The following is a 26,022-nucleotide window of genomic DNA, read 5'->3' on the forward strand; positions in this document are numbered from 1 at the left end:
TTTAAGTGTTAACAGTTTATTAGAAAGATATTGTAGGCTTAAAAAAAATTCCATTGCATTTGACATAAATTGAGGTTCAGCTTGTACTGAGCAGATTTCACAAAATACATCCTAAAGATAGTGTATTAACATTTTCTTCAAACTTGCATTCATACTCAAGACAGTGCAAATACACTTGGTCGTCTAAATGTACAGCCACTTAAGATCCACAAGCGACAATGTACAGCTTTATCACTCTTCATACTAACAGATGTAGAAGCTCAAGGGTCAACCAATACCATTAACAGTTTTAACCAATTATTAGGGATGAAGTCACTTGGGGAAAAAACCTTAAAACCTCAGCATCCTAACTGCTGCAGAATTAACTAAGGTGACTTTATTGATACTGAAGACATTTCAGTGCTAGGTTTATGGGAATTTCTGACTACAAGGTTTAGTATTAGTCAATACAAACTCCGATCACTATAAATAATTTTTTTTTGCAAAGTCCTGGAAAATTGGTATCTGTACATAATGGCAGATTATTGTACTGTACTGGTAAGCAATTTTGTCCAATACTCTGGTATGCATCGACCCCTAGAAAAGCCTTTAAAACAGGTTGAAAGTGGATTGAAAGATGCACCACTGCCCTCAACAGCTATCAACTTATAATTGTTTTGTTAAAAATTAACAGTTTAATGAATGCTTTTCTTCCAATTCCCTGAAGCCTTTTCCCCCAATTCATTTACTCTAGATCTGGCATTTCTGAAAAAAAAAAGAGAAAAACAAACCTGAGTAACAGTAAAAGTTTAAACTGGTCTTTTCTAAAAGCAAAGGCCAAAATTCAACTTACTCTCATCATCGCTGTCCTGCGACCCATCCTAAAGAGCAAGGAAACAATTTTTAAAGCCATTTACTAAATAGGTTGGTACAGATACATTCATTCAACATTAAAGATGGGCAAGTACCATAATTTAATACAGACACATTGTCTCCAGGTATTATGACAAGAGAAACTACAAGAGCAAATATTCTTTCCAATCACACCAACCCCATTATAAAACATTACTATGGCATTCCACAGCTACACAATCCAAGCTGAAAAACTTTCATTCGTTGAGAGGGGAAAAGAAATTGTAGGATTAACCTCACATGCCTTAGTTTATTTATCAAACTTGCGAGCTACACCAAGTATTTCTTTCAGTCATCACCAGAAATGTTAAGTGGAAATTGCAAACTTAAGAAACTGTTGGGTTGCTGAAGTGCTTATGATAAATTACCCTCAAGATAGTGGAAAAGACTAGATCAAGTATGGCTTACTTATGATTCAATTTGAACCACTGAATCTCTAAGTGTCCAACACTCAAAATGTCATGGCGAGTGTAATGCAGTCATCTTTTCCGATTGCCTTTTAAACTTAAACTGGATCTAAGCCTCTAACTATGCGTATACTACACTAAGAATCGCAGCTGTGCATGCACCTGCCTGGCCTTGTGGCAAGGATAATCTTATGCATCACAAGAATATTCAACACAAGATTTCCAGGGAATCTAACCTCTATCCTAATATCTGAACTAGCCATAAGCTCACTACTTGGTTAAGTCACAAAAAGTCAGTGGCAAGTGCAGTACTGTGTGCTTTGCGAAATAATGCTCAACTGTGAAAATGTCCAACACAACCAGACAATCTTTTGACAAAAAGGCTCTTGTATTTATCCAGCACCTTTTATCTTTTTAATCAGGAGAGTCACATGAAAATGGCATGGGTAGCAGAAGCTTGATGAAAGTAGAAATAGCAATTTCAAGGAGGGAACACGAGGACAAACTCTCTGCCAACCAATCAGGCAGCAACACAGGTGATTCAATTTCAAAGATTGGCAAAGACAAAATAAGTGCTTAACAGAACTGCTGAAATAGTATCAAAGTTCTGTTGTTCTTGAAGTCAACATCTTTAAATTTCTGCCTTGACCTTGTATCTGAAGAAATTAACACTTCTCTAGTATTACGACATTGAAGAAATTCAGTTTTCTTTTTCTTTAAAAGCACACAAGAACACAAGAGTAGCATAATGGGAATGTGGACAGGGCAATGTACTCTCAAAACACTACTTATTCCTACTCTAATGTCCTCTCACGTAATTTTTTTATTCCCCTCCACAACTAGGATGGCCTGGACCACAAACTAGTCTCTTACAAATAAAAGAAATAGGACTGGTTTAGTGAGATGTCTATGCCCTCAGAAGCAACGTGGCTATATTACCACATGCAATGCACAAAGTTTATAGAAAAGTAACAAACTTTGAATGGCAGTTGGAACAGAGCACTTGAACTCTTGAGAATCCAGTTACAACTTTTACAGTCACTAAATTGTCCCATAAATCAAATTTCCATTTGACAATTACTACTGAAAATACACAATTCAAAAAGCCAGCATCTTCATACTTACATCATCCATTCCATCTACGTCTGGGATGTCTCCATCATCATCTCCTCCCATATTGTTCATCATCTAAAAGAAGTTTTTTTTTGTGTAAGTTTTTAAAAAAAATATCAAGTTATTACTTCTATTGCAATACACTGAATGCACCGGTGCAGAGTTACAGACAATGACGACCCAGACCAATTCCTAACCAGTACTGAATTGATCACAATTGGGGCATCATAATTTTTAGGGAATGAGCAAAAAGGGACTGAGGACAACATACAAGGATTTGGTGATCTAATCAGAATGAACACTGATTCGGTTGAGTAGCAATGTCAGTCACATCTGCCATACCCTTAACAGTCAAACAGCTTACCAGCATTTGCTCTCACATGAGTAGCCATATTGATTAAAGTTGAACTATAGGCAGCCACAGAACCATATTCAACACAAAATGTTCTTCAATCATACCAGTTCTGGTTTTACAAATTTTTAAAATGATCTTATTCATAGTATAACTATTGTTTACTGGTAAAATGTTTGCCTCTCAATATTAGATTCTCTCCTGTTGACCTCAGCAAATTCAAGATATGATTCATATCCAGTGCCATTGCGCAATAATTATAGTCTGGAATTAGTTTGCACACAGAACTTGTTAAAAAGTTTACAACTAGCATTACCACGTTACTGTATACGAATTTCCCTTGTATGGATTAATGTTACTTGTAATTGCATGCTCTGGTGCATTACACACAGGAAGATGAACGAAAAAGGTGGACAGTAGAACCTATACAAAAGGAAGTGAATCATAGAAGCAAGTTGGTTTAATATTATACCGGAGTAGACAGTGTGGTGGTGGAAAAGCACAGCAGGTCAGGCAGCATCCGAGGAGCAGGAGAATTGCCGTTTCGGGCATCAGCCCTTCATCAGGGATGGATGATGAAGGGCTTATGGATAATACTGGAGTACAGTTTGTGATTTCCAGAAGTTTGTTTCTTAGGACATCAAGCTCCTTTCTTCAGGTATTCAAATGAGTGCACCTATTTTGCCAAATTCGATAGCTTCAACATTTGAAAAGATGTCACGACAATCCCTTTTGATGTTGTGCAAATGGAACAACAAAGCTAACTCCTAATTCCAAAATCACAGGTGCTCCTACCTGTGAGAACTTTTCAAAGCTGGACAAATCTTCTTCTTCTGGATCATCATCCCAATCTCTCCAGTTATTGAAATCGACTTTGAGCCAGTTTAACTGTACAAAAAAGTGATCATTGAAAAAAGTGATATGGTATCATGAAGAACAAATACCGAGATTGTAAAAACCAAAACATGGTTAAAATTTGCAATAAAAACAATCTGCAAAGTGCTAGAAATATTTAGTAAGTCTTGTAGTGTCTGTGCAAAAAGAAACAAAGTTAAACTGAGTAGAGTAGGAACTATGCCTGTCACTATGTGTTGTCTGATTTGAACAGTTCCTGCACTTTGTTATTAAATACAGTGCTGCAATGATCCCAGTTACCTTGGCTTTTTCTTTGGTTAACCGTGGCCATGCTTGACCAGATTCTCCTTTTCGTAAATAGCACAAGACAGATCTGTCTGTCCGCTTGTGTTTTGAATCCTAAGGAATATATTAAGAGAACAATATATACTAGTATTAAATAGATCTGTTCAATAATACTATTCCACCAGCTATATCTATTCCAGCAAATTTAAAAACTGATCAGTTAATAGCATTACGTTAATTCTACGCTGAGAGGGAAAACAGGGATGGTGGAGAAGGGTTGCAAGTGAAGGGGGTTAGAAGGGAGGAGATAAAAAAAATAAAACAATCACAATGTGTTTCTAATAATTCAGCCTCAACAATGTAAAATTCATGCAATGAAACTTATAAATTATTTTTTCTTTTAAACATTTGAGATATTTGGGGAATGTTTTTTTAAAGTTGGTGCCCCACTATTGTCTTTCTAACAATACAACAAACAACAGCACTGGCGGAGGTTGGGAATAAGTCTTCCCCTTTTGGCTAAGAATTGGCCCTGGGATTTTAGGGGGTGGGGATAAGAACACCAAAATATTGTTTTGGCTCATTTATGGTCAAGATCACCAATACTTACACTTGGGTCAATTGCATTATAAAGGTTAACTTCATTAAAATGCTTTACGCTCTCCGCTCCTCCAAGGCAGCTGCATAGAAAGAGAGACGCCACACAAAAGTGAATTTTAATAGCTTGTTGTTGCACACATTACAGATCAGACAGGCAATAGGTTAAAAACATTAAACAGTATTTAGATAGTAAATTTGAACAAACACTAACATTTTATGCTCAGTCCAAAACAATACCTTAAGAAATTTATGAAAGTCCAGACAACAGAATATGAAGCAATTTTACAGCAAACAGATGTTGCTTTACCCCAAATATTTTCAAAGTGTCAGGTTTCTTGGCTTGCTTCCTCATTCCCACTGATAAAGCATTAGCTTAGTCTATCATGTTGAAGCCAAACAAGCTCAAAGTGCAGCAACCCATCTTACTACAAGACATGTACAGTCCTCATGTCTTAATGTCCTAACACGAGAGTCAACATCAGACCTAAACTACAGCTTGTATTTTCATTGGACAATAGGAATGAGCAGCCATAGTGAACGTACGAAAATAAGTTTTAGTCCTCTCCCTAGTGCTGGCAGGATTTTTTATATCCTTGGTGTCAACCAGTTGATTTCCCTCCCAACTACCAGACTCCTGAGCTAATACAACCTGCTCTTTGACTGGAAAGAAAAACAAAATGCTGGCGATCAGTGGGTCAGGCAACACCCATGGAAAGAAAGCAAGCTAACGTCCAGCCTAGAGGACTCTTCAAAGCTGATATGAAAGGTGGGGGTAGTATTTATGCAGTTGTGGGGTGGGGGTGCACATGCATGCGCAAAGAGGAGAGCAGAAAGGATGTTGACAGTTCAGATTAATTGATTGGAATGTGAAAATGGCAGATTAGAGTATCGAGCTGCCAGACTAGAAAGAACAGACAGTCCTACTGGGGTGGTAGCTTTGTTAAGTTTTCATGTATTTTCCTCATTAGACTTACCGGTCAGCTTATTTCTTCTGCTTGTATCGACCTGCCCGTTAACTCCCCTATAGTAATATGATGCATGCACTTTACCATTTCAATCAGCAATAGCTTTCAGTTCTGACAAAGTTTTATTCCAGAAAAATGAACAAATTATGCTCTCTGGTGAGGAAACATCTGAACTTTGCATTTGTAAATTTTAAGCATCTGCAGTATTCACCTGGGACAATGTTAACACATGGAATGGACAGTGGCATTGGGCAGTTACTTCAAAGTCCTTTGGCAGGTTTCCCCATCTTAACTAGAGGACATTTAGGTTAACTGCAGTGTTCAGTCAGCGCAGGTTAGAAAGTGAACCTCAAAAGTCTGTACAGTTCAATATCACAACAATGCATTTCCAAGCTGAGTCAATATACCTTCATCAGGGAATAACTGAAAGAAACTGCAGATGCTGGAAGTCAGTCAATAGACGTGAAGCTGGAAAAGCACAGGTCAGACAGCATCAGAGGAGCAAAGTGAATGTTTTTGGCCAAAACCCTTCATCACACAATTGGGAGGGAGGGAGAGGGGAGGGGAGTGAAAGAGAGAGTCCAGAAGTATTGAAGGAAGGGGGTGTGGAAGGAGAGGTGGGACGTTGATTGGTGAATGCAGGTAGGGGGTTATTGTGATTGGCCTTTGGGAAGGACGGAGCAGAGAGGTGAGCAGAAGATGGACAGGTTAGGTCAGGAAAGGGAGGAGGATGGGTGAGGCTGGACATGGGATAAGGCTGGGGATGGAGAGACTTTGAAACTGGTGAAGTCAATACAAAGTCCATTGGGCTGTAAACATCCCAGGTGAAATATCAGGTGTTCCTTCAGTTTCCGTTTGGTCTCACTTGGACAATGGAGGCAGCCAAGGACATGTTGCCAGGGGAGTGGGAAGTGGAATTAAAATAGATGGCAACTGGAGGGTCAGGTTGGTTGGTGTGTGCAGAGCGCAGATGCTCCACGAACCAGTTGCCGAGTCTGCTTTTGGTTTGAATGAGGCCAAGGAAAGAATTCACTTTCAAGCAAGGGTGGAAATAAAGCCTGAGCACATTATTTCAAGTTTTCACTTCCACACTGCCCTGTTCAATCTATATTTAAAACTTACATGAGTTATTATTACCATATGTAGATTAAAATTGTTAAATTTGAAATAAATCCACTTCCAATAATTTGGACCTCCAGGAAATGAATAGAGGAAAATAACTTGCATTGTCAAGTACTTCTATATTATGCTAATGCTGTTGGACTCATCCAGGTCTCAAAGGCAACTGCAACATCAAAACCAAACTAAGCCTGCCACATTCACCAAGGGTCAGCACAAGAAAAAACTGGAACTGACTGAGAGAAAAATCTTTCCTATCAAATGCTGGAATGCAGAAGGGAAAATCAATCCAAAGATTGTGACTATTACACAAGTTCTACAAAGGGAAAATCATGAGACACTCTGCACAAATTCCTTCCCATTTCATTCTGTCAAAGTTAAAATTGAAGTGACTCTCTTCAGAGCTCAACCTATTATCAAAATATATAAACACAAATCCTAGGTTTGATTCCCATTTTGTGCTGTTAGCATATCAGAGCCAGGATAGCAGTTGCTACTGCCTTCAGCATGTAGGATTGGGAAAGGCTTGCCAGCTTTTGCGCAAAGATGGTGCTTCATATTCATATGCAGCTCTAGGTATATACTGCTATTTAAACTATGCCATTATACTTACGATTAGACCTCCATTTTCAGGAGCTCACTGCATCAATCACTTTCTTAATATGCACTGCAGTGCACAACAAAGCCAAAACAGAGTCTTCCGATAGGCACATTAATTTGAATAAGATACCAGAGGGCTCCAAAGGCCTGTTAAACACCTGAGATCAGGTCAGCAACTTGGTCAGATGAATTAGTGACATTTAAAGAAAACCTGACAAGTCAAATAATCTACCCATAGTAACAGTTACTCACATCTATTAAATATAGTGCGTGCACTGGTTTTAAGTGAAAACAGTCTCAGTTGGCTGGATGGCTGCTTTGCAATGCAGAATGATGTCAACAGCATAGGTTCAATTCCCACACCAGCTGAAGGTTACCATGAAGAACTCTCCTTCTCAACCTCTTTGCCTGAGGCTTGGTGACCCAGCGAGAGAGCAGCCCTAAATGTCTGATAAAACTATGGCAACTTTACAACTGTTTGCAGGGTTAAGAAGCTTTGAAAATTAACAATTGGTTGACAAGCATACAATTCAAATGTTAATACTCTAAGCCTCATGATTCCAACAGAACTGCATACTCAAAAGCAGAACGATTCTTTCAAAAGCATCATTCATTCTGTAGAAATATTAGCATGATGGTATTAACAATATAGTTTCCTGGTCTCATCCTAGGATAATTGGAGGCTAAAAGGAGGAAAGTCAAGTGAGCAAACATTTAACAGGAAGATAAGTGATGACCTGTCGAGAATCACCAGGCTTCTGAAAACAAATGAAAAAATAGCGACAAGAGTGTCTGGAGGCCCGGACACCCGCTACTTCAAGATAGTGGAGGACCGTAAATTAGAAAAAAAAAAATCTGGCAACTTCTGATAATTACCCCAACACAGAAGTGTATGTATTGGTGTTTATGTATTGCTCCATGTAGCTGCACAGAATGCAGAAATTTAATATCAAAAATAAAATTTCCACCTAGAGTACATTAACATTCCCAAAATTTGACATTCTACTCTAGTTACAAACTCTGGACCAAAATTGAACAAAGGTGAAACAAAATCATACAGTGGAGATACTTTTCCTTTGTCTGCATGGCCATTGTGGTAGATGCACAAGCCATGTGAAGTTCCCAAGCTATAATTATTCCAGTTTGCAACATTTCAGCCTTTCTCCAGAAGTTGACAAATTTTGTTCAGCAATTCACGTGACAGCTTGTCCTTATGTTACAGCCGTCTGATCATCTAATTTTGCGCTTATTACAGCAGGTTGCAGATTCAGATTCTCCACTGATTTGCCAGTCTCAAGCTATACCAAGCGATGTCCATGTGAATTCAAAGATGAGAAATATTTAAGGGAAATATCTCTAGGCCAGAAACACACATCCTCGGGCAGCCAGTGTAATAGCAGCTCTGGCATGCCCATTTAGCCAAGCAACAGTAGGTAGCAATTGAAAAAACAAAAAAGAGAGGATGACAGAAAGACACGCAAAATACAGTAGTGCTGATCAAATAAGTCTCTTGCGCAGTGCCATGGCATTCTTTTACAATGGATAAGTGTAATTCAATTTTTTCCATGGGCCACGAGTTTTAACAATTAATGTTCTAAAATGGAAAAGCATATATAAACTGAACTTCAAAATATTGTAAAAATCCAGCAGAGATTATACTAATAGTTTCTGGTGACAAATATTCAGGCATACAACATCTTTGCTGAGGTGGTCACTGAAATTTTTAACAAAAATGCTACTTATTTGTGAACAGTGCTAATGAGAAACTATTACCAGACTAAGAGCCTAGATTTCTTTTCAAATGCATTTAAGTGAAATAAAGCTGTCCCTCCGTTTATGACAGACATTTTGACATAAATGGGATTGAATATCTACTACGTACCTGAATGTAAACTTCTCTTTTTCAAAATTTATTTCAACATCCTTACTGTCTTCTACACAAAATTCAACAAAGACGTAGTCTCTTCGGTCATACCACTTTGCAGAAGCTGGCTGCCTAAAAGTATTATGGGAGTGAAAACAATCACAAGGTTTGTGTGGAAAAAGACTGCAAGTTCTCAAAGCCACATGCAAAAAAGTATTTACATTCCAACAGAGTGACTTCAATACAATTCAGTCTCTGGGTTCTGCTGCTGCTAATAAAACAAAATTTGAAAGTAGCCAGGGTATCCAAATTTTGGGCCAAAAAGACAGGGCAAGAAAAAAAAAGCAGAGCAAATGAACAGCCACTGACATGGCTGCAAAGCCAACGGGTTCATCATGGAGCAATCTCAACAAAGATGTTTGATTTGTTGCTAATTTCTATAAGTGGCCTTTGGACCAAGCTGCAAGAACAATTGAACTGATGGGGAGATCCAGCGTCTGATTCAAGAGGTCATGGATTCAAGCATCTATGTTGAGATCATCCCACAATGCACTTCCTCTGGCTATGCAATTAGCTTCAATTAAAATTAAAGCAATTTGTAATATCTTCCAATTATTACATGAAAAACAAAATATCTTGAAGCAGTTAGCTCTGAGGCATGCAATCCCTACATGACTGATAAGCAGGGGGAGCATTTTTAACCACCCAAGTTATTTTTGCCATTTTTAGGCATCTTAAATAGATTCTTTGGGAAAAATAATTAAAGGAAAACCATTTGAATGGGGTGTGAATCTCTATGGGCATATGCATCAAAATGCCAGAGATCCTCTGAGATAAGCAATCAGAACCAGAGATCTAAATGCAATTTCACAACCCATTGCAAATACCCTACAGAATTTAAACATACCACTTAAGTATAAAGCAAATTCTCTTTAGCTTGTATATAGCACCTAGGCTCCATGCCCATGAGTGATATACCAAAATCCCTCAAATCAAAAGCAGGATTGCATAAAAGCAAAATAAAATTGTTACATATGGGGCAATGCAAGACAGAACAGTATTACCATTAACTTAACCTGAAGAACCCAACCATCACTACAACTTTGGTGCTACAAGTGGCAAATCAAATGATATGGGAGATAACTTAAGTGGAACATTACATTCCATACAGGAAAACTATGGAAGATTAAGCACAATTTTCCAGGCTCAGTTCCACCAGAATCCTTCCCCCCCCCCCCAACCACACCACACCACACACTTTCCTGAGTGGGACAAGTGCCAGTGTTTCAGCCTAGGTAACATATAGCCTGGGGTTCTGCTGGTCAACTATCCTGGTTTTCCTTGCATCAATGCTTAGCACAAAAATATATCAAACTACTTTGAGATGGTTACAGCACAAAATTAATATTCTCGTAATCTAAAATTTCTCAGTTGCTAGTCTGAAGTGCAGCTGTGATATTAAACCAATACAGATGTTAAGCCAAGGCTGATTAGAATTCTCCCACTTCCCAACGCTGGTTGTGTTTAACACTAACCCTTGTTTTCCTTAGGAATAACAGAACTTCCCTCAAAAGCCATCTGCAATACAAAGTTCAACAACCAAGTCACAGGGCTAATGTTCTCCCTTAGTTATGGAATGCATATATCACAGAAAGTTAAACATCTGCATGAAACTACAAGGTGTTACAGGAATTGAAAAGGTCCACATCATTGTTAACAGCTAACCCAAGAATGCAACTTTTTAAAAAAAGGTTGTGAGATTTACACATGAAAGAAGTGAAACCAACACTGTATTCCAACAGATGAAAGGCATAACAGAATCAAATTTTCAATGTATAATTTCAGTTACATCACACTAAATTTTTGCTATAAATTCTGTGTTACGATTGAGCCCTCCACTATCACCTGATGAAGGAGCGTTGCTCTGAAAGCTAGTGTGCTTCCAATTAAACCTGTTGGACTATAACCTGGTGGTGAGATTTTTAACTTTGTATACCCAGTCCAACATCGGCATCTCCAAACCACAGCATTTGACTGGGATTTTTACATTATTTAACAATTGGGGTGACATTAGAAGAGGAAGAGCACCAAAGGTATGAGATAACCTCCAGAATAATTGTCTCTCTCAGATTCACCCTTGCCAATTCAAAATCTGAACATTTACATTTCTAACATATTCCATATTTGGAAGCTTCCTCAATGGCCACATTCAGAAGCACCAAGTCTCTACACTTGATCATTGTCCAATGATGAAAAAATATACTGTACAAACCATCTACATAAACATATCTTTTGCAATGAAGTACATTAAAACAAAAATCAACATCAAGCTGAATGGGCTATGCCACACCTTTAAGCTCACTTGTGAACAATGGCCACCTAGATGATCAAATGTCACCCACTGATACACTGGGGTATACAGTTCCACTGATATATCCAGAATACACTTCAGAGAAATTAATGGCTTTTAGAAAAAAGGAATTAGATGACAAATTTGATAAGTCAACTTTTATTTTTTGGAAAACTATTAAAAACATCCTAATGGCACTGTGGGCCTACTTCAACTACACTGACTACAGTGGATCCAAGAAAGCAGTTCACCACATTCAAGGTGAATCAGGGATGGGTAATTGCTGAATTAATCATCATTCTATGAATGAAACACTCATCCAATGAATGAAGAGAGAAAAAAAAAAAATCAAAGGAACATAGAACAACCAGACTGCAGCGGATTTGGTCTACCAGTGTCCACGTACCTTGTCCTCAACAGGCAACTACTCAACTTCAGCAACTTCCATATTCACAAACCTATATTAATTCAGGACTATCAATCCAAAAATGTAGTTTAGCACATCCATAGTGCCAATGTAGTGTGGTAGCATGTAAGTATGTGACATAACAGAATTACAAATCTATATCCAAATTCTTTGTCTTTGGTACATGGGAAAAATAGTCTTGTTCTGTTCATTAGCACATTTTTATTGAAAGCACATAAGTGCGGGCGTGTGCCTCAAACCAATTCTCATTTTACAGAGACTGTCAGGCCTTATTGACAGAGAGGAAAGGACAGAGTGTACTGCTGGAGTTTGGTGAGAGTCTCAAGTGGTAGGTTTTAAGGAATAGTTAAGTTTAACAGGCAATTTCAAAGTCTAGTGGTTCTATAAAACTAGCAACTTACTAAAAGTTCTCTTTGAATTGGGTGAAGTTTAATTGTAGCTTTAAACCAAGAGTTTATAGGCTTTCAGCTGAAGCCAATTAATTAGACAACTGGTTTAATGCTGTTTCAAAAGGCTTTAAAATAGGGGCCATAAAAGGAGAGCACTTTCAGTGCTTGCAGTAGAGTGCAGTTAGAATTTGGTACAACTAGGAGAAAAAAAGGAGGGTGATCACTTATTCTTTAAAGTATGTGGAAATTGGAACTTTTAACTCAGAGCACTGGGGGTCAGAACAAATCAAAGCTTCTGATTGGGTCAGTAGAGATGGTGATTACTTACTATTACTGCTTTAACTTAAATCTTATTTTGTGGTTCATAAGTTCTGTATTAATAAAGGGAAGAAAGGTCCTAAAGTAACATTTTTGATTGGATTAAATTTTTTAAGAAACAGAAGTAGTCAGTCATTCTAGGAGAGCTCAGTCATGGTTTGCCCCTCTGGCTCTATGGAAAGACAGCTACGTTTCCCGTGTCAGCATGTTTGCAGGAGCTATCTCAAACTGAACATTTAGAGAGAAAAGTAGTCACACTACAGGCAGAAAAAGAATGGGTGACCACCAGGCATAGTAAGAGGATGAGACCAGTAGTTCAAGAATCCCTAATGCTTTGGAGACTGTTCAGGGAATGGGGTCTCTGAAAAGCCACAACAGCCAAATTTGTTGTACCATGGTTGCCATGCTGCACCGAGGGAGTTGAAAGTGCAAGTAGAATACTTGAGGGATTTAATAAAGTGTTTGTGTGGCTGCAAGTGGAGCTCCAGGGTGGTATGCTCCCTCTAGTTTTGGTGTCAAGGATGCCTTAGAACAGTTACACGACCTGGAGGAGGAGGGTAACAAGCCAGTGCTTGTGGTACACTTTACTACTGATGCCACAGGCTTTTCAAAGGTCCTAAATGGGAGCTAGGAAGTAAGTTTGAAAAATAGGACCTCAAAGATATTAACAAATACAAATCAGAAGACCACAAGCTTCAAATTTCTGGAACATTGGACTGGCTCTAGGGGGAGTGGACCAGTGTAATGAACCAGTTACACTGGGCAGGATCAGTGTATATTCTGGGATGAACATTTGCTAGTATGGTTGGGACATTTAGTTTAAACTAGAATGACAAAGGGGATGGGAACCTAAGCAAGGGTGATGAGGGAGAGAAATGAGGCTCGTAAATTGCAAAAGTAGATAGGTTAATTCAGGGCAATTTTTTTTTTTTTAAAAACACTGACCTGGAGTAGAAAGGCAAGCCTAAAAGCTTAGCTTTATGCACAAAGCATTCAATAAAGTACATGAACTGATGACACCAATAGTTTATGGCCAATGAAATTTATATCCATTTGAGGGGTTCAAGACCAAAGCTGGGAACATTGACATTCCACCTTTCAGAACGACAAGGTGGTGGGCCATCACTTGAGGACAGTTGCCAGACCAAGCTTTGACTTGGTCCATTTGAATGGAGACTTAGGTCTACTGTTTGATTATTATTAGATACCCAATGTAGGAAATAAAAGGTGCATCTAAAAACTACAAGTTATGGTGACTTTAATCATCTTTGGATTAAAGTTCAAAAGAGTAGCTTCCAAGAGCAATGTCATCAAATCAACCAGACCAGTCATCTTTGACCTGGTAATGGTAATTAGACTTTTAAGGCAAAACATCACCTACAAAGTAGTGATCAAAACATGATAGAATGTAATGCTCAATAGAGAAACTTGGAGTGGAAACAATTGCAACTGATAAAGGGAATTACAATGAAATGGGGATAGAGTTGGCTAAAGGGGACAGTTTTTTTTAAAACGAGAGACAGAAGCAAGCAGTGGTGAACCGAGAATTCATGACTCAGTAGAAATATCCCAGGATGGAGGGAGATTGAATGGGATAAACAAACCAAGGCTGGATAGTCAAGGACAGGATAAAGTTCTAGAAAAAAAAAATCAAGAGTCAGTGATAGCCTTGAAGACTAAGATAAATGCAGGATCCAAAGGATGGCTGAAGAGAAATAAACAATGGCAAATTAAAGACTATAACTGACAAGACTATATATAGTTAAGATGGCAAACTGTTCATTCACCCTTTAGAAAATGGATCAGGGAGATAATTTTTTGATTCTGGCAGTTTTCCAATCCACCAGCATTTTCAACATGACCTCCTACTCAAAAGGAGGCAGACAAAACGCATGTGACCTAACATCTATTGTTGCTATAAAATAGCAGCACACTAAGGGGGAAATCTATTCAAGCAGTTAGCATTTCTTTAAAAGAGAAACTGGTGTCTGACTTATTAGCAATCAAGTCCCAGAGTGGGCAGAAACTACAAGATGTTCCTATTTAGACTTTCAGAAGGTGTTAACAACATACCTCTCAAAGGTTAAGTTCTAAGAGCCCATGGCGTTGGAGGTAGCATATTGGTGTGGATCGAGAATTGTCTGACAGACGGCAACTGGGATAAAGGATTCTTCCAGGTTAGTAACCTGGAGTGTAGACTGCAACTGTTCCATTTAATGTGATATGGAGGAAGCAAGCAAAATGCATGAGCCAAACTTCCAAACACAGGTGGAAAGGTGAAAGAGGGATACAGGTCACAAACAATGACCGGGTTAAGCAGGCAACTGGTATGAGGTATAGTGGAAAAAGGTGAAGCTGTTCTTGGAATGAAGAACAAAAAGGGACTTGAGCATGAAACATGCAGGCACAACAAGTCTGTCAGAAAGGCTAATGGAATGTTGATTCTTATTTCAAAGGGACTGGAATAAGAGTAGGGAAGTCTTAATGCAACTGTACAAATGTTGATAAGACCACACTTGGAGTGGAGGGGTCCCCTTGAGGAAAGATGTTTCATTGGAGGCACTCCATGGAATATTCGTTAGGTTCATCCTCAATCTGGACAGATTGCCTTTGAGCAAAGATTAATAAGGTTGGGAGTCCACTCTGGAATTCTGAAAGGTGGTCCCATTGCAAGAGTATTCTTAAGGGCTAAATGTAAAGATCTTCCCATCAGTCTAGGAAGAGGGCGGAGTCTCAGGATAAGTGTCCATTTATGGTGAAAATATTGAGAGACCTGTCTCATCCCACCTTCCATAAGATACTAAGGCTGAGACACTCTTCTCATGAGACTCTCTTTAACGGGATCCATAAATGCATATTGTCTCAATTCAGAAGGTATGATATGAACCAGGCATTAGGTTTTTTAAGACCGTCACTGCTAAGACAACAGCACTAAAACCCAGTCTTGCCAATCTGAAACTAGTTGATTAAATTTCAATTGTAATTCTCTTTTATCCAAGCTTAAAGTTAGATGTATGGGCCACTGGATAGATCCAGCCTTATTTTCTGGCATCATTAAAGCCCCTTGTATAAAATAAGTTAGAGCTGGTGAATATTACACCAAGAATGCTAAAGGACTGGAACAGTTACTTTAACATTTGAAGAGCACATCTTTAGGGAGCCATGGATCTGGTGAGTATGGTTGATAAAAAACAGAAGCTTACTCAAAAGTTATCCAGAACCAGACAAAACCAGCACAGTGAACAAATTATGCTTAAACTTTGTTTAATTCTTTGAACTGAAGGCTTTACTATGGTCATAGATTGGAGCATGCCCCAATCAGGTCAGAGAAAAAAACCCAGTCATGGCTTAAATAGAAAAACTGGAGTCAAGAGCACTTGAGCAAGTTAGTTCGAGTATTCTACAAGAATTTGTAAGAATTATGGCATGTTGTCTGCAAACTGAAATGGCACTTATTGTGGGTGCAGTTATTAGACAATTAGTGCCTTGATACATTTAGTACAAGATTATATATTTCATAACGAGGCCACACTTCAATGGCCATGAACAGTAGGGGAATAAAGGGATCTGGGACAAAGTACTTACAAGGTAACTGATTAAAGCCACTTAAAATCCAAGCACTTGGTCAATTTCTAGTGGAAATAATTGAAAGTAGAAATTGGTTTGACTCCACATGGAATAAGACTATCAAGATAATAGACAGTGCCAAACTAGATTCAAAGACCAAGAGGATAATAACCATCAACCACAGTGAAGCCAGAACAGTCATGCAACCTCTTGAGCTCGTGTGGATTAGTGGTCCAACCCCATCCAATTTCACTTGCAGCAAGTCAATTTGGGAATTATACAGTTCACTGCTTTTGTGCAAGAAATTTGTTGGAATTTTTGCATGTTAAATTCCTAACATACCAGAAATATGTTCATGTGACAGAACACAAAATATTAGCCAAAAACTTAATGACTCTCATGTTGTCATCCATGTTCATTAGTTCATGCAGCACATATGGGAGCCAGGCTGGCTGTGATGTCACAGGTGGACAGTTTCTGGCCTGTTGTGTACGAGGTTTGCCATGTTGCATATAATGTTGCTTGCAGTTTAGAGCAGCATACTATCATTTGGAAGACTCTTCAAATCAAGCCTTAAAGAATCACTGATCAAGATTGAGATGAACTAGTTTAAATAAAAATTAAACATGTTGCCACTTATGGGGTAGTCCAAAATATTCTATGCACAGTACTCTATGTCAGGGTTGCATTTCCGAAAATCTTGCCTTTTAAACAAATTCCCTCATCTGTCAAAACTAGGATTAAATGTTTGTAGGGACTGAATTAAACATTCTTTGAACTTGAAGACAGGGCCACCTGTAACTTGTGGCCATATTCCTACATTTTTAAATAAAGCAACTTAATGTTTGTTTTACACTCTGGAGCTCATAAGTCTTCAGATCTGCTGCTCATCGGGTTCCAGGCTAGCTGCTGGGGCCTTCCTTTATCCTGCCTACACTGACTAGTGCCTAGCAGTGCCTTTTTAGGATGCTGATTTGCTGGCCATCACCACTCCGAGGACCACTTGGGCTACAGGAGGCTGCTTTTTCTCAGCCACCCCACCACTCTGTTAATGATTACCATAGCTGAAAATGTGTTGCTGGAAAAGTGCAGCAGGTCAGGCAGCATCCAGGGAACAGGAGAACTGTTCCCTGGATGCTGCCTGACCTGCTGCGCTTTTCCAGCAACACATTTTCAGCTCTGATCTCCAGCATCTGCAGACCTCACTTTCTCCTTAATGATTACCATAGTCTGACTGGTTGAGGTCTGGTGGGTTGAGTGTTCCCCAAAGATCTCAGGCAGAGCAAAGGGTCACAAGTCTTGACACTCCCACCTTCAGACAAGTGAGGGAAAGGACACCAATCCGAAGGTATTGCAATAACTTAAAACAATCCAACTAATCAATGTTCCAATCTTTAGGTTAAGACAAAATGCTGAAAGAGGAACTGTCAACTGCAGGCTTTCTATGGGACAAGAGGAGAAGAGAATGGTACACCAGTAGATCTAGGTGCAGTAAAAATATAGAGAAGCCTGATTTGAGCATGTGACCCACCATATTTTACCAGATGTGTTAAACAAAACTAGAAATCCTTCAGTCTCTTGGCGAGGGGAAAGAGATTTATACTTGAGTGCTTTAAAGCTCATGTACTAGTCAAATTGATTTAAAGTGTACAAAGTTTTGCACACTAGACAATGGGTTTAGAATCACAATAGAAGGTATTAAAATCTCATCATCAAAACTTTGCTATATCATTGATGGAAAGCAATTTTAGAATCAGCACAAATACCATCTATCAGAATAGACAGCACACTAACTACAGATCTAATGTCTCACTGTACTTACACCACAACCTAGTCCAGAACTAAATCCCAACAATTCAGATTTTGGGGACACTTACTTCCACTTAAAATGCCACTGCATATTTAGAATTGTGTAATACTACCTTTATTAGGGCAACATTTGAATAGGCTAGAATGATAGCCTAACACCATAGCATCAACCATAGCATCGTGGGCGGCACGGTGGCACAGTGGTTAGCACTGCTGCCTCACAGCGCCTGAGACCCGGGTTCAATTCCCGCCTCAGGCGACTGACTGTGTGGAGTTTGCACGTTCTCCCCGTGTCTGCGTGGGTTTCCTCCGGGTGCTCCGGTTTCCTCCCACAGTCCAAACGATGTGCAGGGTCAGGTGAATTGGCTATGCTAAATTGCCCGTAGTGTTAGGTAAGGGGTAAATGTAGGGGTATGGGTGGGTTTCGCTTCGGCGGGTCGGTGTGGACTTGTTGGGCCGAAGGGCCTGTTTCTACACTGTAATGTAATCTGTAATCTAATCTAAACCAACATAGTTACATCACACCTCAAGCAGCAACATATTTAAGAAATGCAGATGCTGGAAAAATTTTCCAAAGGTACTGCCGATTTAATGTTGTACCCAGTGACCCTCAGAGCTGGTCCTCACTTAGCACCCCACCAGCATGTACATCTGAAAATTACCAGCTGTTGCCACCCCCAGCCACATTCCCTTCCCTTGTCAGTCTTCCACAGGGACTGTTCCTCTGGGACACTGGGTCCATCCCCCTCCACTCCCTACACCTTCCCATGCAATCACAGGTCTAACAGCTGCCCATTTATTTGCTAAGACCCCAGAATACCTTCCAGTTGAAGCAGTGATTTATCTGCACTATTCCATCTAGTCTACTATACTCACTGCTCAATAACTCCCTACATTCAAGATGAAAAACAGACCAGGCAACCACTGAGGAACATAAAATGACCAAACTTCTGATTGCCTGCCACTTGTGTTCCCTGGTCAGCACCTGTCTTTTGGTTCTGCAAGCTGAAAGACTACCACTTAATTTTCCACTTGGAAACCCTGCAGCCTTCTAAGCAACTGCTGTTCTCTCTCTGGGTTCCATGTCTACCTAGTGTATTAACATACACCTTCCTGGCTACAGCAAGTTCTGAAAGAGGCTCACTTTTCATTTCACAAGCAGACACGAGTCCTCCAGAGCTAGCTAACTACTATAGACAGTCACAATGCAGGAAATGCAGCAGCTAATTTGCGCACAGTAATATGTCAAGTTGAGATTTGTTTACTGGTTGACATTAGATGACTACTTTGAAATACCACTTACATCCACTCTCCCAGTTTCCAAACATTATTCAAATACTTTAGTGCCAGGTGAGTGTGAAACAGTGGCTTCTACCTTATCATCCTCTTGAACAAACAGAGCTTGACATTGATTACTGTAGGAAAGATTCGCACCCTACAATTCAAATACGTAGACCCATTCAGTCTTCAAATGTGGTAGTGTCAAAGACTTAAGTGGGGACACCTTTTTGGAAATTTGTAGCCAAGTTTGATTTCGTAGAATATATACCGGATACTATTCTTCTAGCAGTAAAAGTTGAGGCACTGATACTTTTGCCATCAAGAACACAGTATTTCACACGAAGCATGTTTAGGCTCTGCAAGGCAGGAAGGAAACAAGTTATTTTCAGGGAGGTCAAAATGCAAAACTTGGATTACAGCAAGATTACCACCTTGGGTTTAAAGTTAACCTATAGCTGACCCACTTAAACTGTCAAGGTACGTACTACTCCTGTTCATAGGGCTGAGTCAAAGTTTTTCCATCTGAACAAGCTGTTTAATAAACTGAATCAGCTCAACTCTGGCCATATTGGAAAGTGCATATGATACAAAGAGCTGAAAATTAAAAGTAAATGGCCATGTTTGACAGCCAGCAACATGCACAGTAGCAGCAAAATAGACAATTTTAAAACCTAAAATCCACAAAGGAAACAAAATGGCTAGAGAAGTTTTAAAGTCTGCTTTGTGAATGTGTTTCTTAAAAATGCACAAGTGGTTGATGCAATTACACTGTCAAGATTAAAATACAAGTAAATCCATTAATCGAAGGCTGAAACCTCCACTGTTCCGGCTTCAAACATCCAAACTACCATCTTTTTACATTAAAACTGGAGAAACGAATAGTTGACTCATGGATTTGATCAAGGGCTGTGCTGAGGCCTCAGTAACATATCTAATCCCAGAACCGAAATGGCAAACTGTTCACTACCACCATAACTTCCCAACTGAGACTGGTCATTATCAAAGACAATTGAAAAGGAACCCCCAAGAACTTAAGATTGCATTGATCCCCAAAAATGCTATTAATAAATGAGCCCGATAAAATATTGCCAGCAACTTCTTGGAACAAATTCCAGAACTTTCACATGCCATATGCCGTCATTTTATTCTCTTGCACATTAGTAAATAATACAGACATTTTACTAGAGGTGACACCAACATTCCAGGATACAATCTGATAGTTCACAAGTACGGAACAGAACTCTCCTTATGGCACTGCACCAATCAACCCACATTTCCAAAATTGAAATGGGCAAGGTGGTACAAACTTTCCAACTGAAGTTTTCCATGTCAACTACAGGTAATACTCAGCCTGCTCCACAAGCCTCTCTTCCTTCTCTCATTATATGTCAGAAAGAAAAACAATTTGCAATCTAAGTCTGTTCACAAATCACATAGGCAATAACCTCCTCAGCATCTTTTGAACATATCAAATCTGTAGTCTTGATCTCACACTCCTTCCCAAGTCCAAAGCATCACTATGTCCATTGTATATTATCAGCTTCCTTATCCTTGAGCTGACAAGACATTATCTTCAACACCCCATCTCTAATGCAAACTAAGCTAACCATCCATCCTCACTCATGCTGGGGTATAAGCTTAATCATTAGATTTCCCAGACTTCATGTTTGAGAGAGAAACCAGTGTAAACCATCTAGTCATTAACATTAAAGAATTTTCTTTAAGGGCAGCACAGTGGCTCAGCAGTTAGCACTGCTGCCTCATAGCATCAGGGTCCCAGGTTTGATTCCAGCCTCAGACAACTGTGTGGTGTATGCACATTCTCCCATGTCTCTGTGGGTTTCTTCCGGGTGCTCAGGTTTCCTCCCACAATCCAAAGATGTGGTCAGGTGAATTGACCATGCTAAAATTGCCCATAGTGTTAGGTGCATTAGTCATAGGGAAACTGGTCTGGTTGGGTTACTCTTCAAAGGGTTGGTGTGGACTGGTTGGGCTGAAGGGCCTGTTTCCACACTAGGGCATCTAATTTATCTAGGCAAAAAGTAGCCTAGCTGGGATCAACCACACCTGCAACAAATACCTTGGACGAAGACCTTGGAGTGCATGTTCATAGTTTATTGAAAGTGGAGTCTCTGGTACATAGAATAGTGAAGGCAGCATTTAGTAGGCTTCCTTTTATTAGAGAGAGCATGGAGTCTAGGGTTTGGGAGGTCATGTTATGGTTGTACAGGACATTGGTTAACAGAGTTTTGGAATATTGTGCACAAATCTAGTCTTCCTCTGATAGGAAGACTTGTGAAACTTAAAGATTTCTCAATATTTAAAATATTGAAGGCCATGAGCTCTAGGGAAAGGCTGAATAGGCTTGAGCTGTTTTCCCTGGAGGAGAGGCTGAGGGGTAACTTTAGAGGCTTAATCATGGAGGGTGTGGATAGGGTATATAGACAAGGCCTTTCCCTGGATTGAGTGTCCAGAATTAGAGGGCAGGGCGGGAGGAGAGGAGTGGAGGAAGGGACCTAAGGGGCAACTTTTTCTCAAAGGGTTCTGCATGTATGGAATGAGCTGTCAGGAGGAGGTTGGTACAGTTACAACATTTCATAAAGGCACCTGGATGGGTATATGAATAGGAAGGGTTTAGAGGGATATGGGCCAAGTGCTGGAAAATGGGACTGGATTAATTTAGGATCGGATTGGCATGGACCAAAGGATCTGCTTCCATGCTGTACACCTGACTAAATGGTAAGCCATTAAGGTTTCAATCTGCCCATCTTTTAAAAGGATACTCCATATTATTAAACAGTCCACATGTAAGAGCACTTCTAAATTTTCCCCTTCAACTCTATTTTAATTTAGTCTCCTCACCCTCCACCTAACTCCCTCCCATACCTTTGGTTTGTATTGCCCTTAACAGGCTCTACCACTAAATTTACTCAACCGGAAACATAGGCTTACAGGTGGTGGTCCACATGAAAAACTGAGCATTTTTGGATTATAGAAGAGGAATATTTTTAGGGAACATGGGGCATAGTGGTAATATCACTAGGCGATCAGCCCAAAACTCTAATGTTCAGGGACATTGATTCAAATCCCACATGGCAAAAAAGTTTTAATCTGGAGCAAAGGATTTTTTGCATCGAGTTTCACTTGCAGCACAATGAGAACCAAGAATTGCAACAACCTAGTTAAGTGGTCAAGGAAAAGATGTCTGACCAAGCTTCTTAGCTGAAAATGCTTTTCATAAAATTCCACATCAAAAGGCCATTTAAACTCAAAGATATGGCATTCATGGGAAAGAAACTAGATCAAAGGTAAACAGTGATGAACACTAGTGAATTTAAATCATGGGTTGGGGATACAGAGCTTGGTGCTATGACCATATCCACTTGCAGGCCAGATTAATGACTCAATCTTAGTGCAACGTGGTCAGATACAATTGCAAATAAAAAAGATATTTGAACTGCAGAAAAAAAGTAAGCAAACAAAATAGCTGTACACCTACAAGTACAAAGTGCTGAATATACTCCATAATTGGTTAAATAGCAGAGAAAGCCAGAAGAGTTAGACTATGCTGAGCACGTAAAGCCAATGCAGAGCAGTAAATTACAGCAACTACAATGCTGAATTTGTAGCTAAAACAATTGATTAAATGCAAGATGAAGCATAGATCTCAGACAACTGCAACATTTTGATTCTTCTATCCAAAACATTACAGTATTGAAGCAGGAGGTTAACCTCTGTCATAATCACTTCCCCACGAAGTTACCAAATATTAGCTAGGAATGCACCTCTAAAATGACTAAGTTAAAGTCAACCAGCAGCATCCTAGGTCCTTGGCTTTGTGAAACAATTTCCATCATTCTTTTCCTAATCTGACCATCTGAAATAAAGCATAACTATGCAAGACCCACAGTGCTCAAAACATTATACCTTAAGTTCAACATTGAACAATTTGTTCTGTGATTGGTCAAATCATCATGTTTGACTATTAATCAGGACACCCAAGTTCAAATCCCACCATAACAGATGGTGTGAGTTGAATCCAGTGGAAGATCTGAAATTGAAGTTTGAATGATGTTAGTGAAACTGCTATCAATTGTCAGAAAAACCTATGATTCACTCATGCTTTTCAGGAAAGAATTTTGCTGTCCTGACCTGGTCTGGCCTACATGCAACTCCAGACCCATAACAATGTGGGTGACTCAACTGCCTTCTGGACAATTAGGAATATGTAATAAATACTCGCCTAGCCGGCAACCCTGCCACAATGAATAAAAAACCAGATATCTTCCTATGGTCATGTCACTAGGCTGGCAAACAGACTACAAAGCCAAAGAAACAAAATAAGCAGTACATCAAGCTGAAAGATATTACAACTGCACACATTCCTCTCCCCACTGTTGAAGAACCTTCCACAGCCCATACACGTTATGTCCGTGGGCTCATTTAGACCATCATTCACAATGCACCTTCTGCAAAGCCCAGAGAGGGACATACGACCAAGTATCCACTTACTGGGAAACAAGACATTTGAGTACTGATGCTGTGCAGACAAAAATTCAGGTAGCTTGTCTTAGCATCAGTAATTAGATTTAAGAAATATGAAAGACATCTCAACCCACCAAAAAAAAAGCAGTGATCTTTGAGTTATGCAAAATTGTTTAATTTATTAAAAATAATTATTCCCAAGTTAAACCTAAAATGTTCTGCCAGATGTATCATTTAATACTGAAAGTAATTTTACTAGAGATCAGAACAATCTTTTAATAATTCATTTTTTGAAGGAGTCAAATGATTGTGTATACATATCTCAATTTGATTAGTTCCAAGTTTTATACCATCCGTAACCCATCACTGGTATTTTAGCCAAAGAGGAACTTGGTATACCATCCTTTTCACCCCCGAAAAAGTATCCGAAACAGTCATTCAGACCCTTGATCAGGTCTGTGCCTGCTTTCATTAAGATTTCTGTTCTTCACAGAAGATCATGCTGAAGCTATGCCCATGTCCCCTCCCCAGAGTAACTAATCCTGGCTTCCTTGATCGTCCCTCGCAAATAAAAAGTAGGTAAAAACAATGACTGCAGATGCTGGAAACCAGATTCTGGATTAGTGGTGCTGGAAGAGCACAGCAGTTCAGGCAGCATCCAAGGAGCTCCTTGGATGCTGCCTAAACTGCTGTGCTCTTCCAGCACCACTAATCCAGAACCTCGCAAATAAAGTATCTACTTCCCAATCAGCAACATTCCAGTTTAGCTTTTCTGTATCCTCAGCAAGGTCCGGATTATTCCCAATGTATATTTCAAATTGTGCCTCTACTGACAGGGTGAATAATTTAAAAATTTGCTCCTCTTGCAATAAATAGAAAAAAATCAGACTGCTTGGTACCCTGGGTTACAAACATGCTCGCAGCAACATTTACTGGTTCAAATCATCTGCAAACGGATGGAATACGTAGCGTCATACAAGTCTTCCGTGAAGCATAAAACACTTGTGGTCCACCGAAGTTTCTGGATTTTCTCGTACTGTGCGCACAAGGCCTGTCAAGGGGGAAAAACTCAAGCATACACATTTCCACAATCGAAGGGACACTCTGAAAGCCGCAGTAAAAAAAACACGACGAAGACAGAAAAAAAAATCGTGTGCGCAGTGAAGAATGCATTGGATGAGGAAAAGCTTGCGAGTCTGCGCTAAATGGCGGCTCCTCCAACATTGCGCAACCAGCCTAACTTCTCCACACCTCCCTTTGAATCATGCCACCATATGAAAAGATCGCCAGCAAAACAAAAATGCACTTTAGTAGCAGTACGTAATAGTAAAGAAAATCGCAGAAGATTTAAAAACAAACGCCGACAAAATCAGTGATAGCCCAGAATGCCTGTGCGTGTGCCCGCGTGCGCGCGCGCGAGAGAGAAATTTCTAGAAACCGCAGTTCCTTCAAATCGTTTCGGAACCCGGCGCCTCATTCGGTGCTGTCGGTTCACTCTCGGTAAAAGATCAGGTGAGAAGAATGAATAAAACACATATACATGTTTCTATATCGTAAAAGGCTGCCTAATTCAACGATAAAAACTGAATTAATTGCGCTGGGACGTGACAGTCCCGCAAGTCTGCCGTGCGTTTCCACTCACGTGTAAGCAAGTCGAGAGCGGGTTTTTTAATGCGACTCAAAAAAAGGGGCTTTTCAATCACCCCCAGCCAAAAATAAAACAATCAAACGACCGCTAAATTATTTTAGACATTGAGAATCTAATAGAAAATCCATTAAACCCACTACAGTCCGCAAATGCAGACATAACCCACCCCCCCGATTGGGTTTGAATAAATTCGCCAGCACGCTCAAACAGATTTGCATACTTTGGATACCAAAGGGGAAAAAATATAAAATCATTGTAGCCTCAACTTCAATTTTAATCTAGTATGAGGAATTCCCCTCCCTTCCTCCCCATTGGATTCAAGGTTTTTTTAAAAAAACACTGCAGCGGCCTAGGCTAGCGAAAAAACGCCTTAACTCCCACCGCCCGGCCCAGTATCCCACATCGCATGGGCACGGTAGATAAAAGTGCCACTTGCTGTCGAACAAAGTCGTTCGAGTCGATTTTTTAACTATCACTTACATGGCTACTGTGTGGTTCAACCTGTACTCAGTTGTCGGGAGCTCACAAGACTAAGTGGCGTCCAGAGAACCGCGTTCTGGCTTTTTTTTTCCCCTTTTGCCCTCCTCTCCACCTCGCCCAGACAAAGTGACGCAGCACACGCCACTCGCTATGGTTACGACGTGAATCGTGCGTCCATGTGTCGCGGTGATTGGTCACCTACGACGCCAAGGCTCGG

The 26,022-nt window shown here is 39.8% G+C and overlaps 1 protein-coding gene across 1 annotated transcript; it reads right to left on the bottom strand.

Annotated features, from left to right (window-relative positions):
- LOC122543365 (prostaglandin E synthase 3-like) lies at positions 1-26,022 on the bottom strand. The gene is made up of 8 exons (XM_043682002.1): positions 25,806-26,022; positions 9,070-9,183; positions 4,514-4,583; positions 3,919-4,017; positions 3,559-3,651; positions 2,424-2,486; positions 833-860; positions 1-744 (listed from the first exon to the last, which is right to left on the bottom strand). Coding segments are annotated over exons 1-8 (489 nt in total). The 5' UTR covers positions 25,808-26,022; the 3' UTR covers positions 1-724.

This window comes from Chiloscyllium plagiosum, chromosome 43 (genome assembly GCF_004010195.1).
Source record: "Chiloscyllium plagiosum isolate BGI_BamShark_2017 chromosome 43, ASM401019v2, whole genome shotgun sequence".
Lineage (NCBI taxonomy): Eukaryota > Metazoa > Chordata > Chondrichthyes > Orectolobiformes > Hemiscylliidae > Chiloscyllium > Chiloscyllium plagiosum.

What these genes read in the sequence shown, in the direction of transcription:
- LOC122543365 (XM_043682002.1), bottom strand. An exon ending in ATAATGCAATTGACCCAAGT is followed by an intron (nt 4,018 to 4,513) that starts GTAAGTATTGGT and finishes TATATTCCTTAG; the next exon opens with GATTCAAAACACAAGCGGAC. An exon ending in GCAGGACAGCGATGATGAGA is followed by an intron (nt 745 to 832) that starts GTAAGTTGAATT and finishes TTTTTTTTTCAG; the next exon opens with AAATGCCAGATCTAGAGTAA.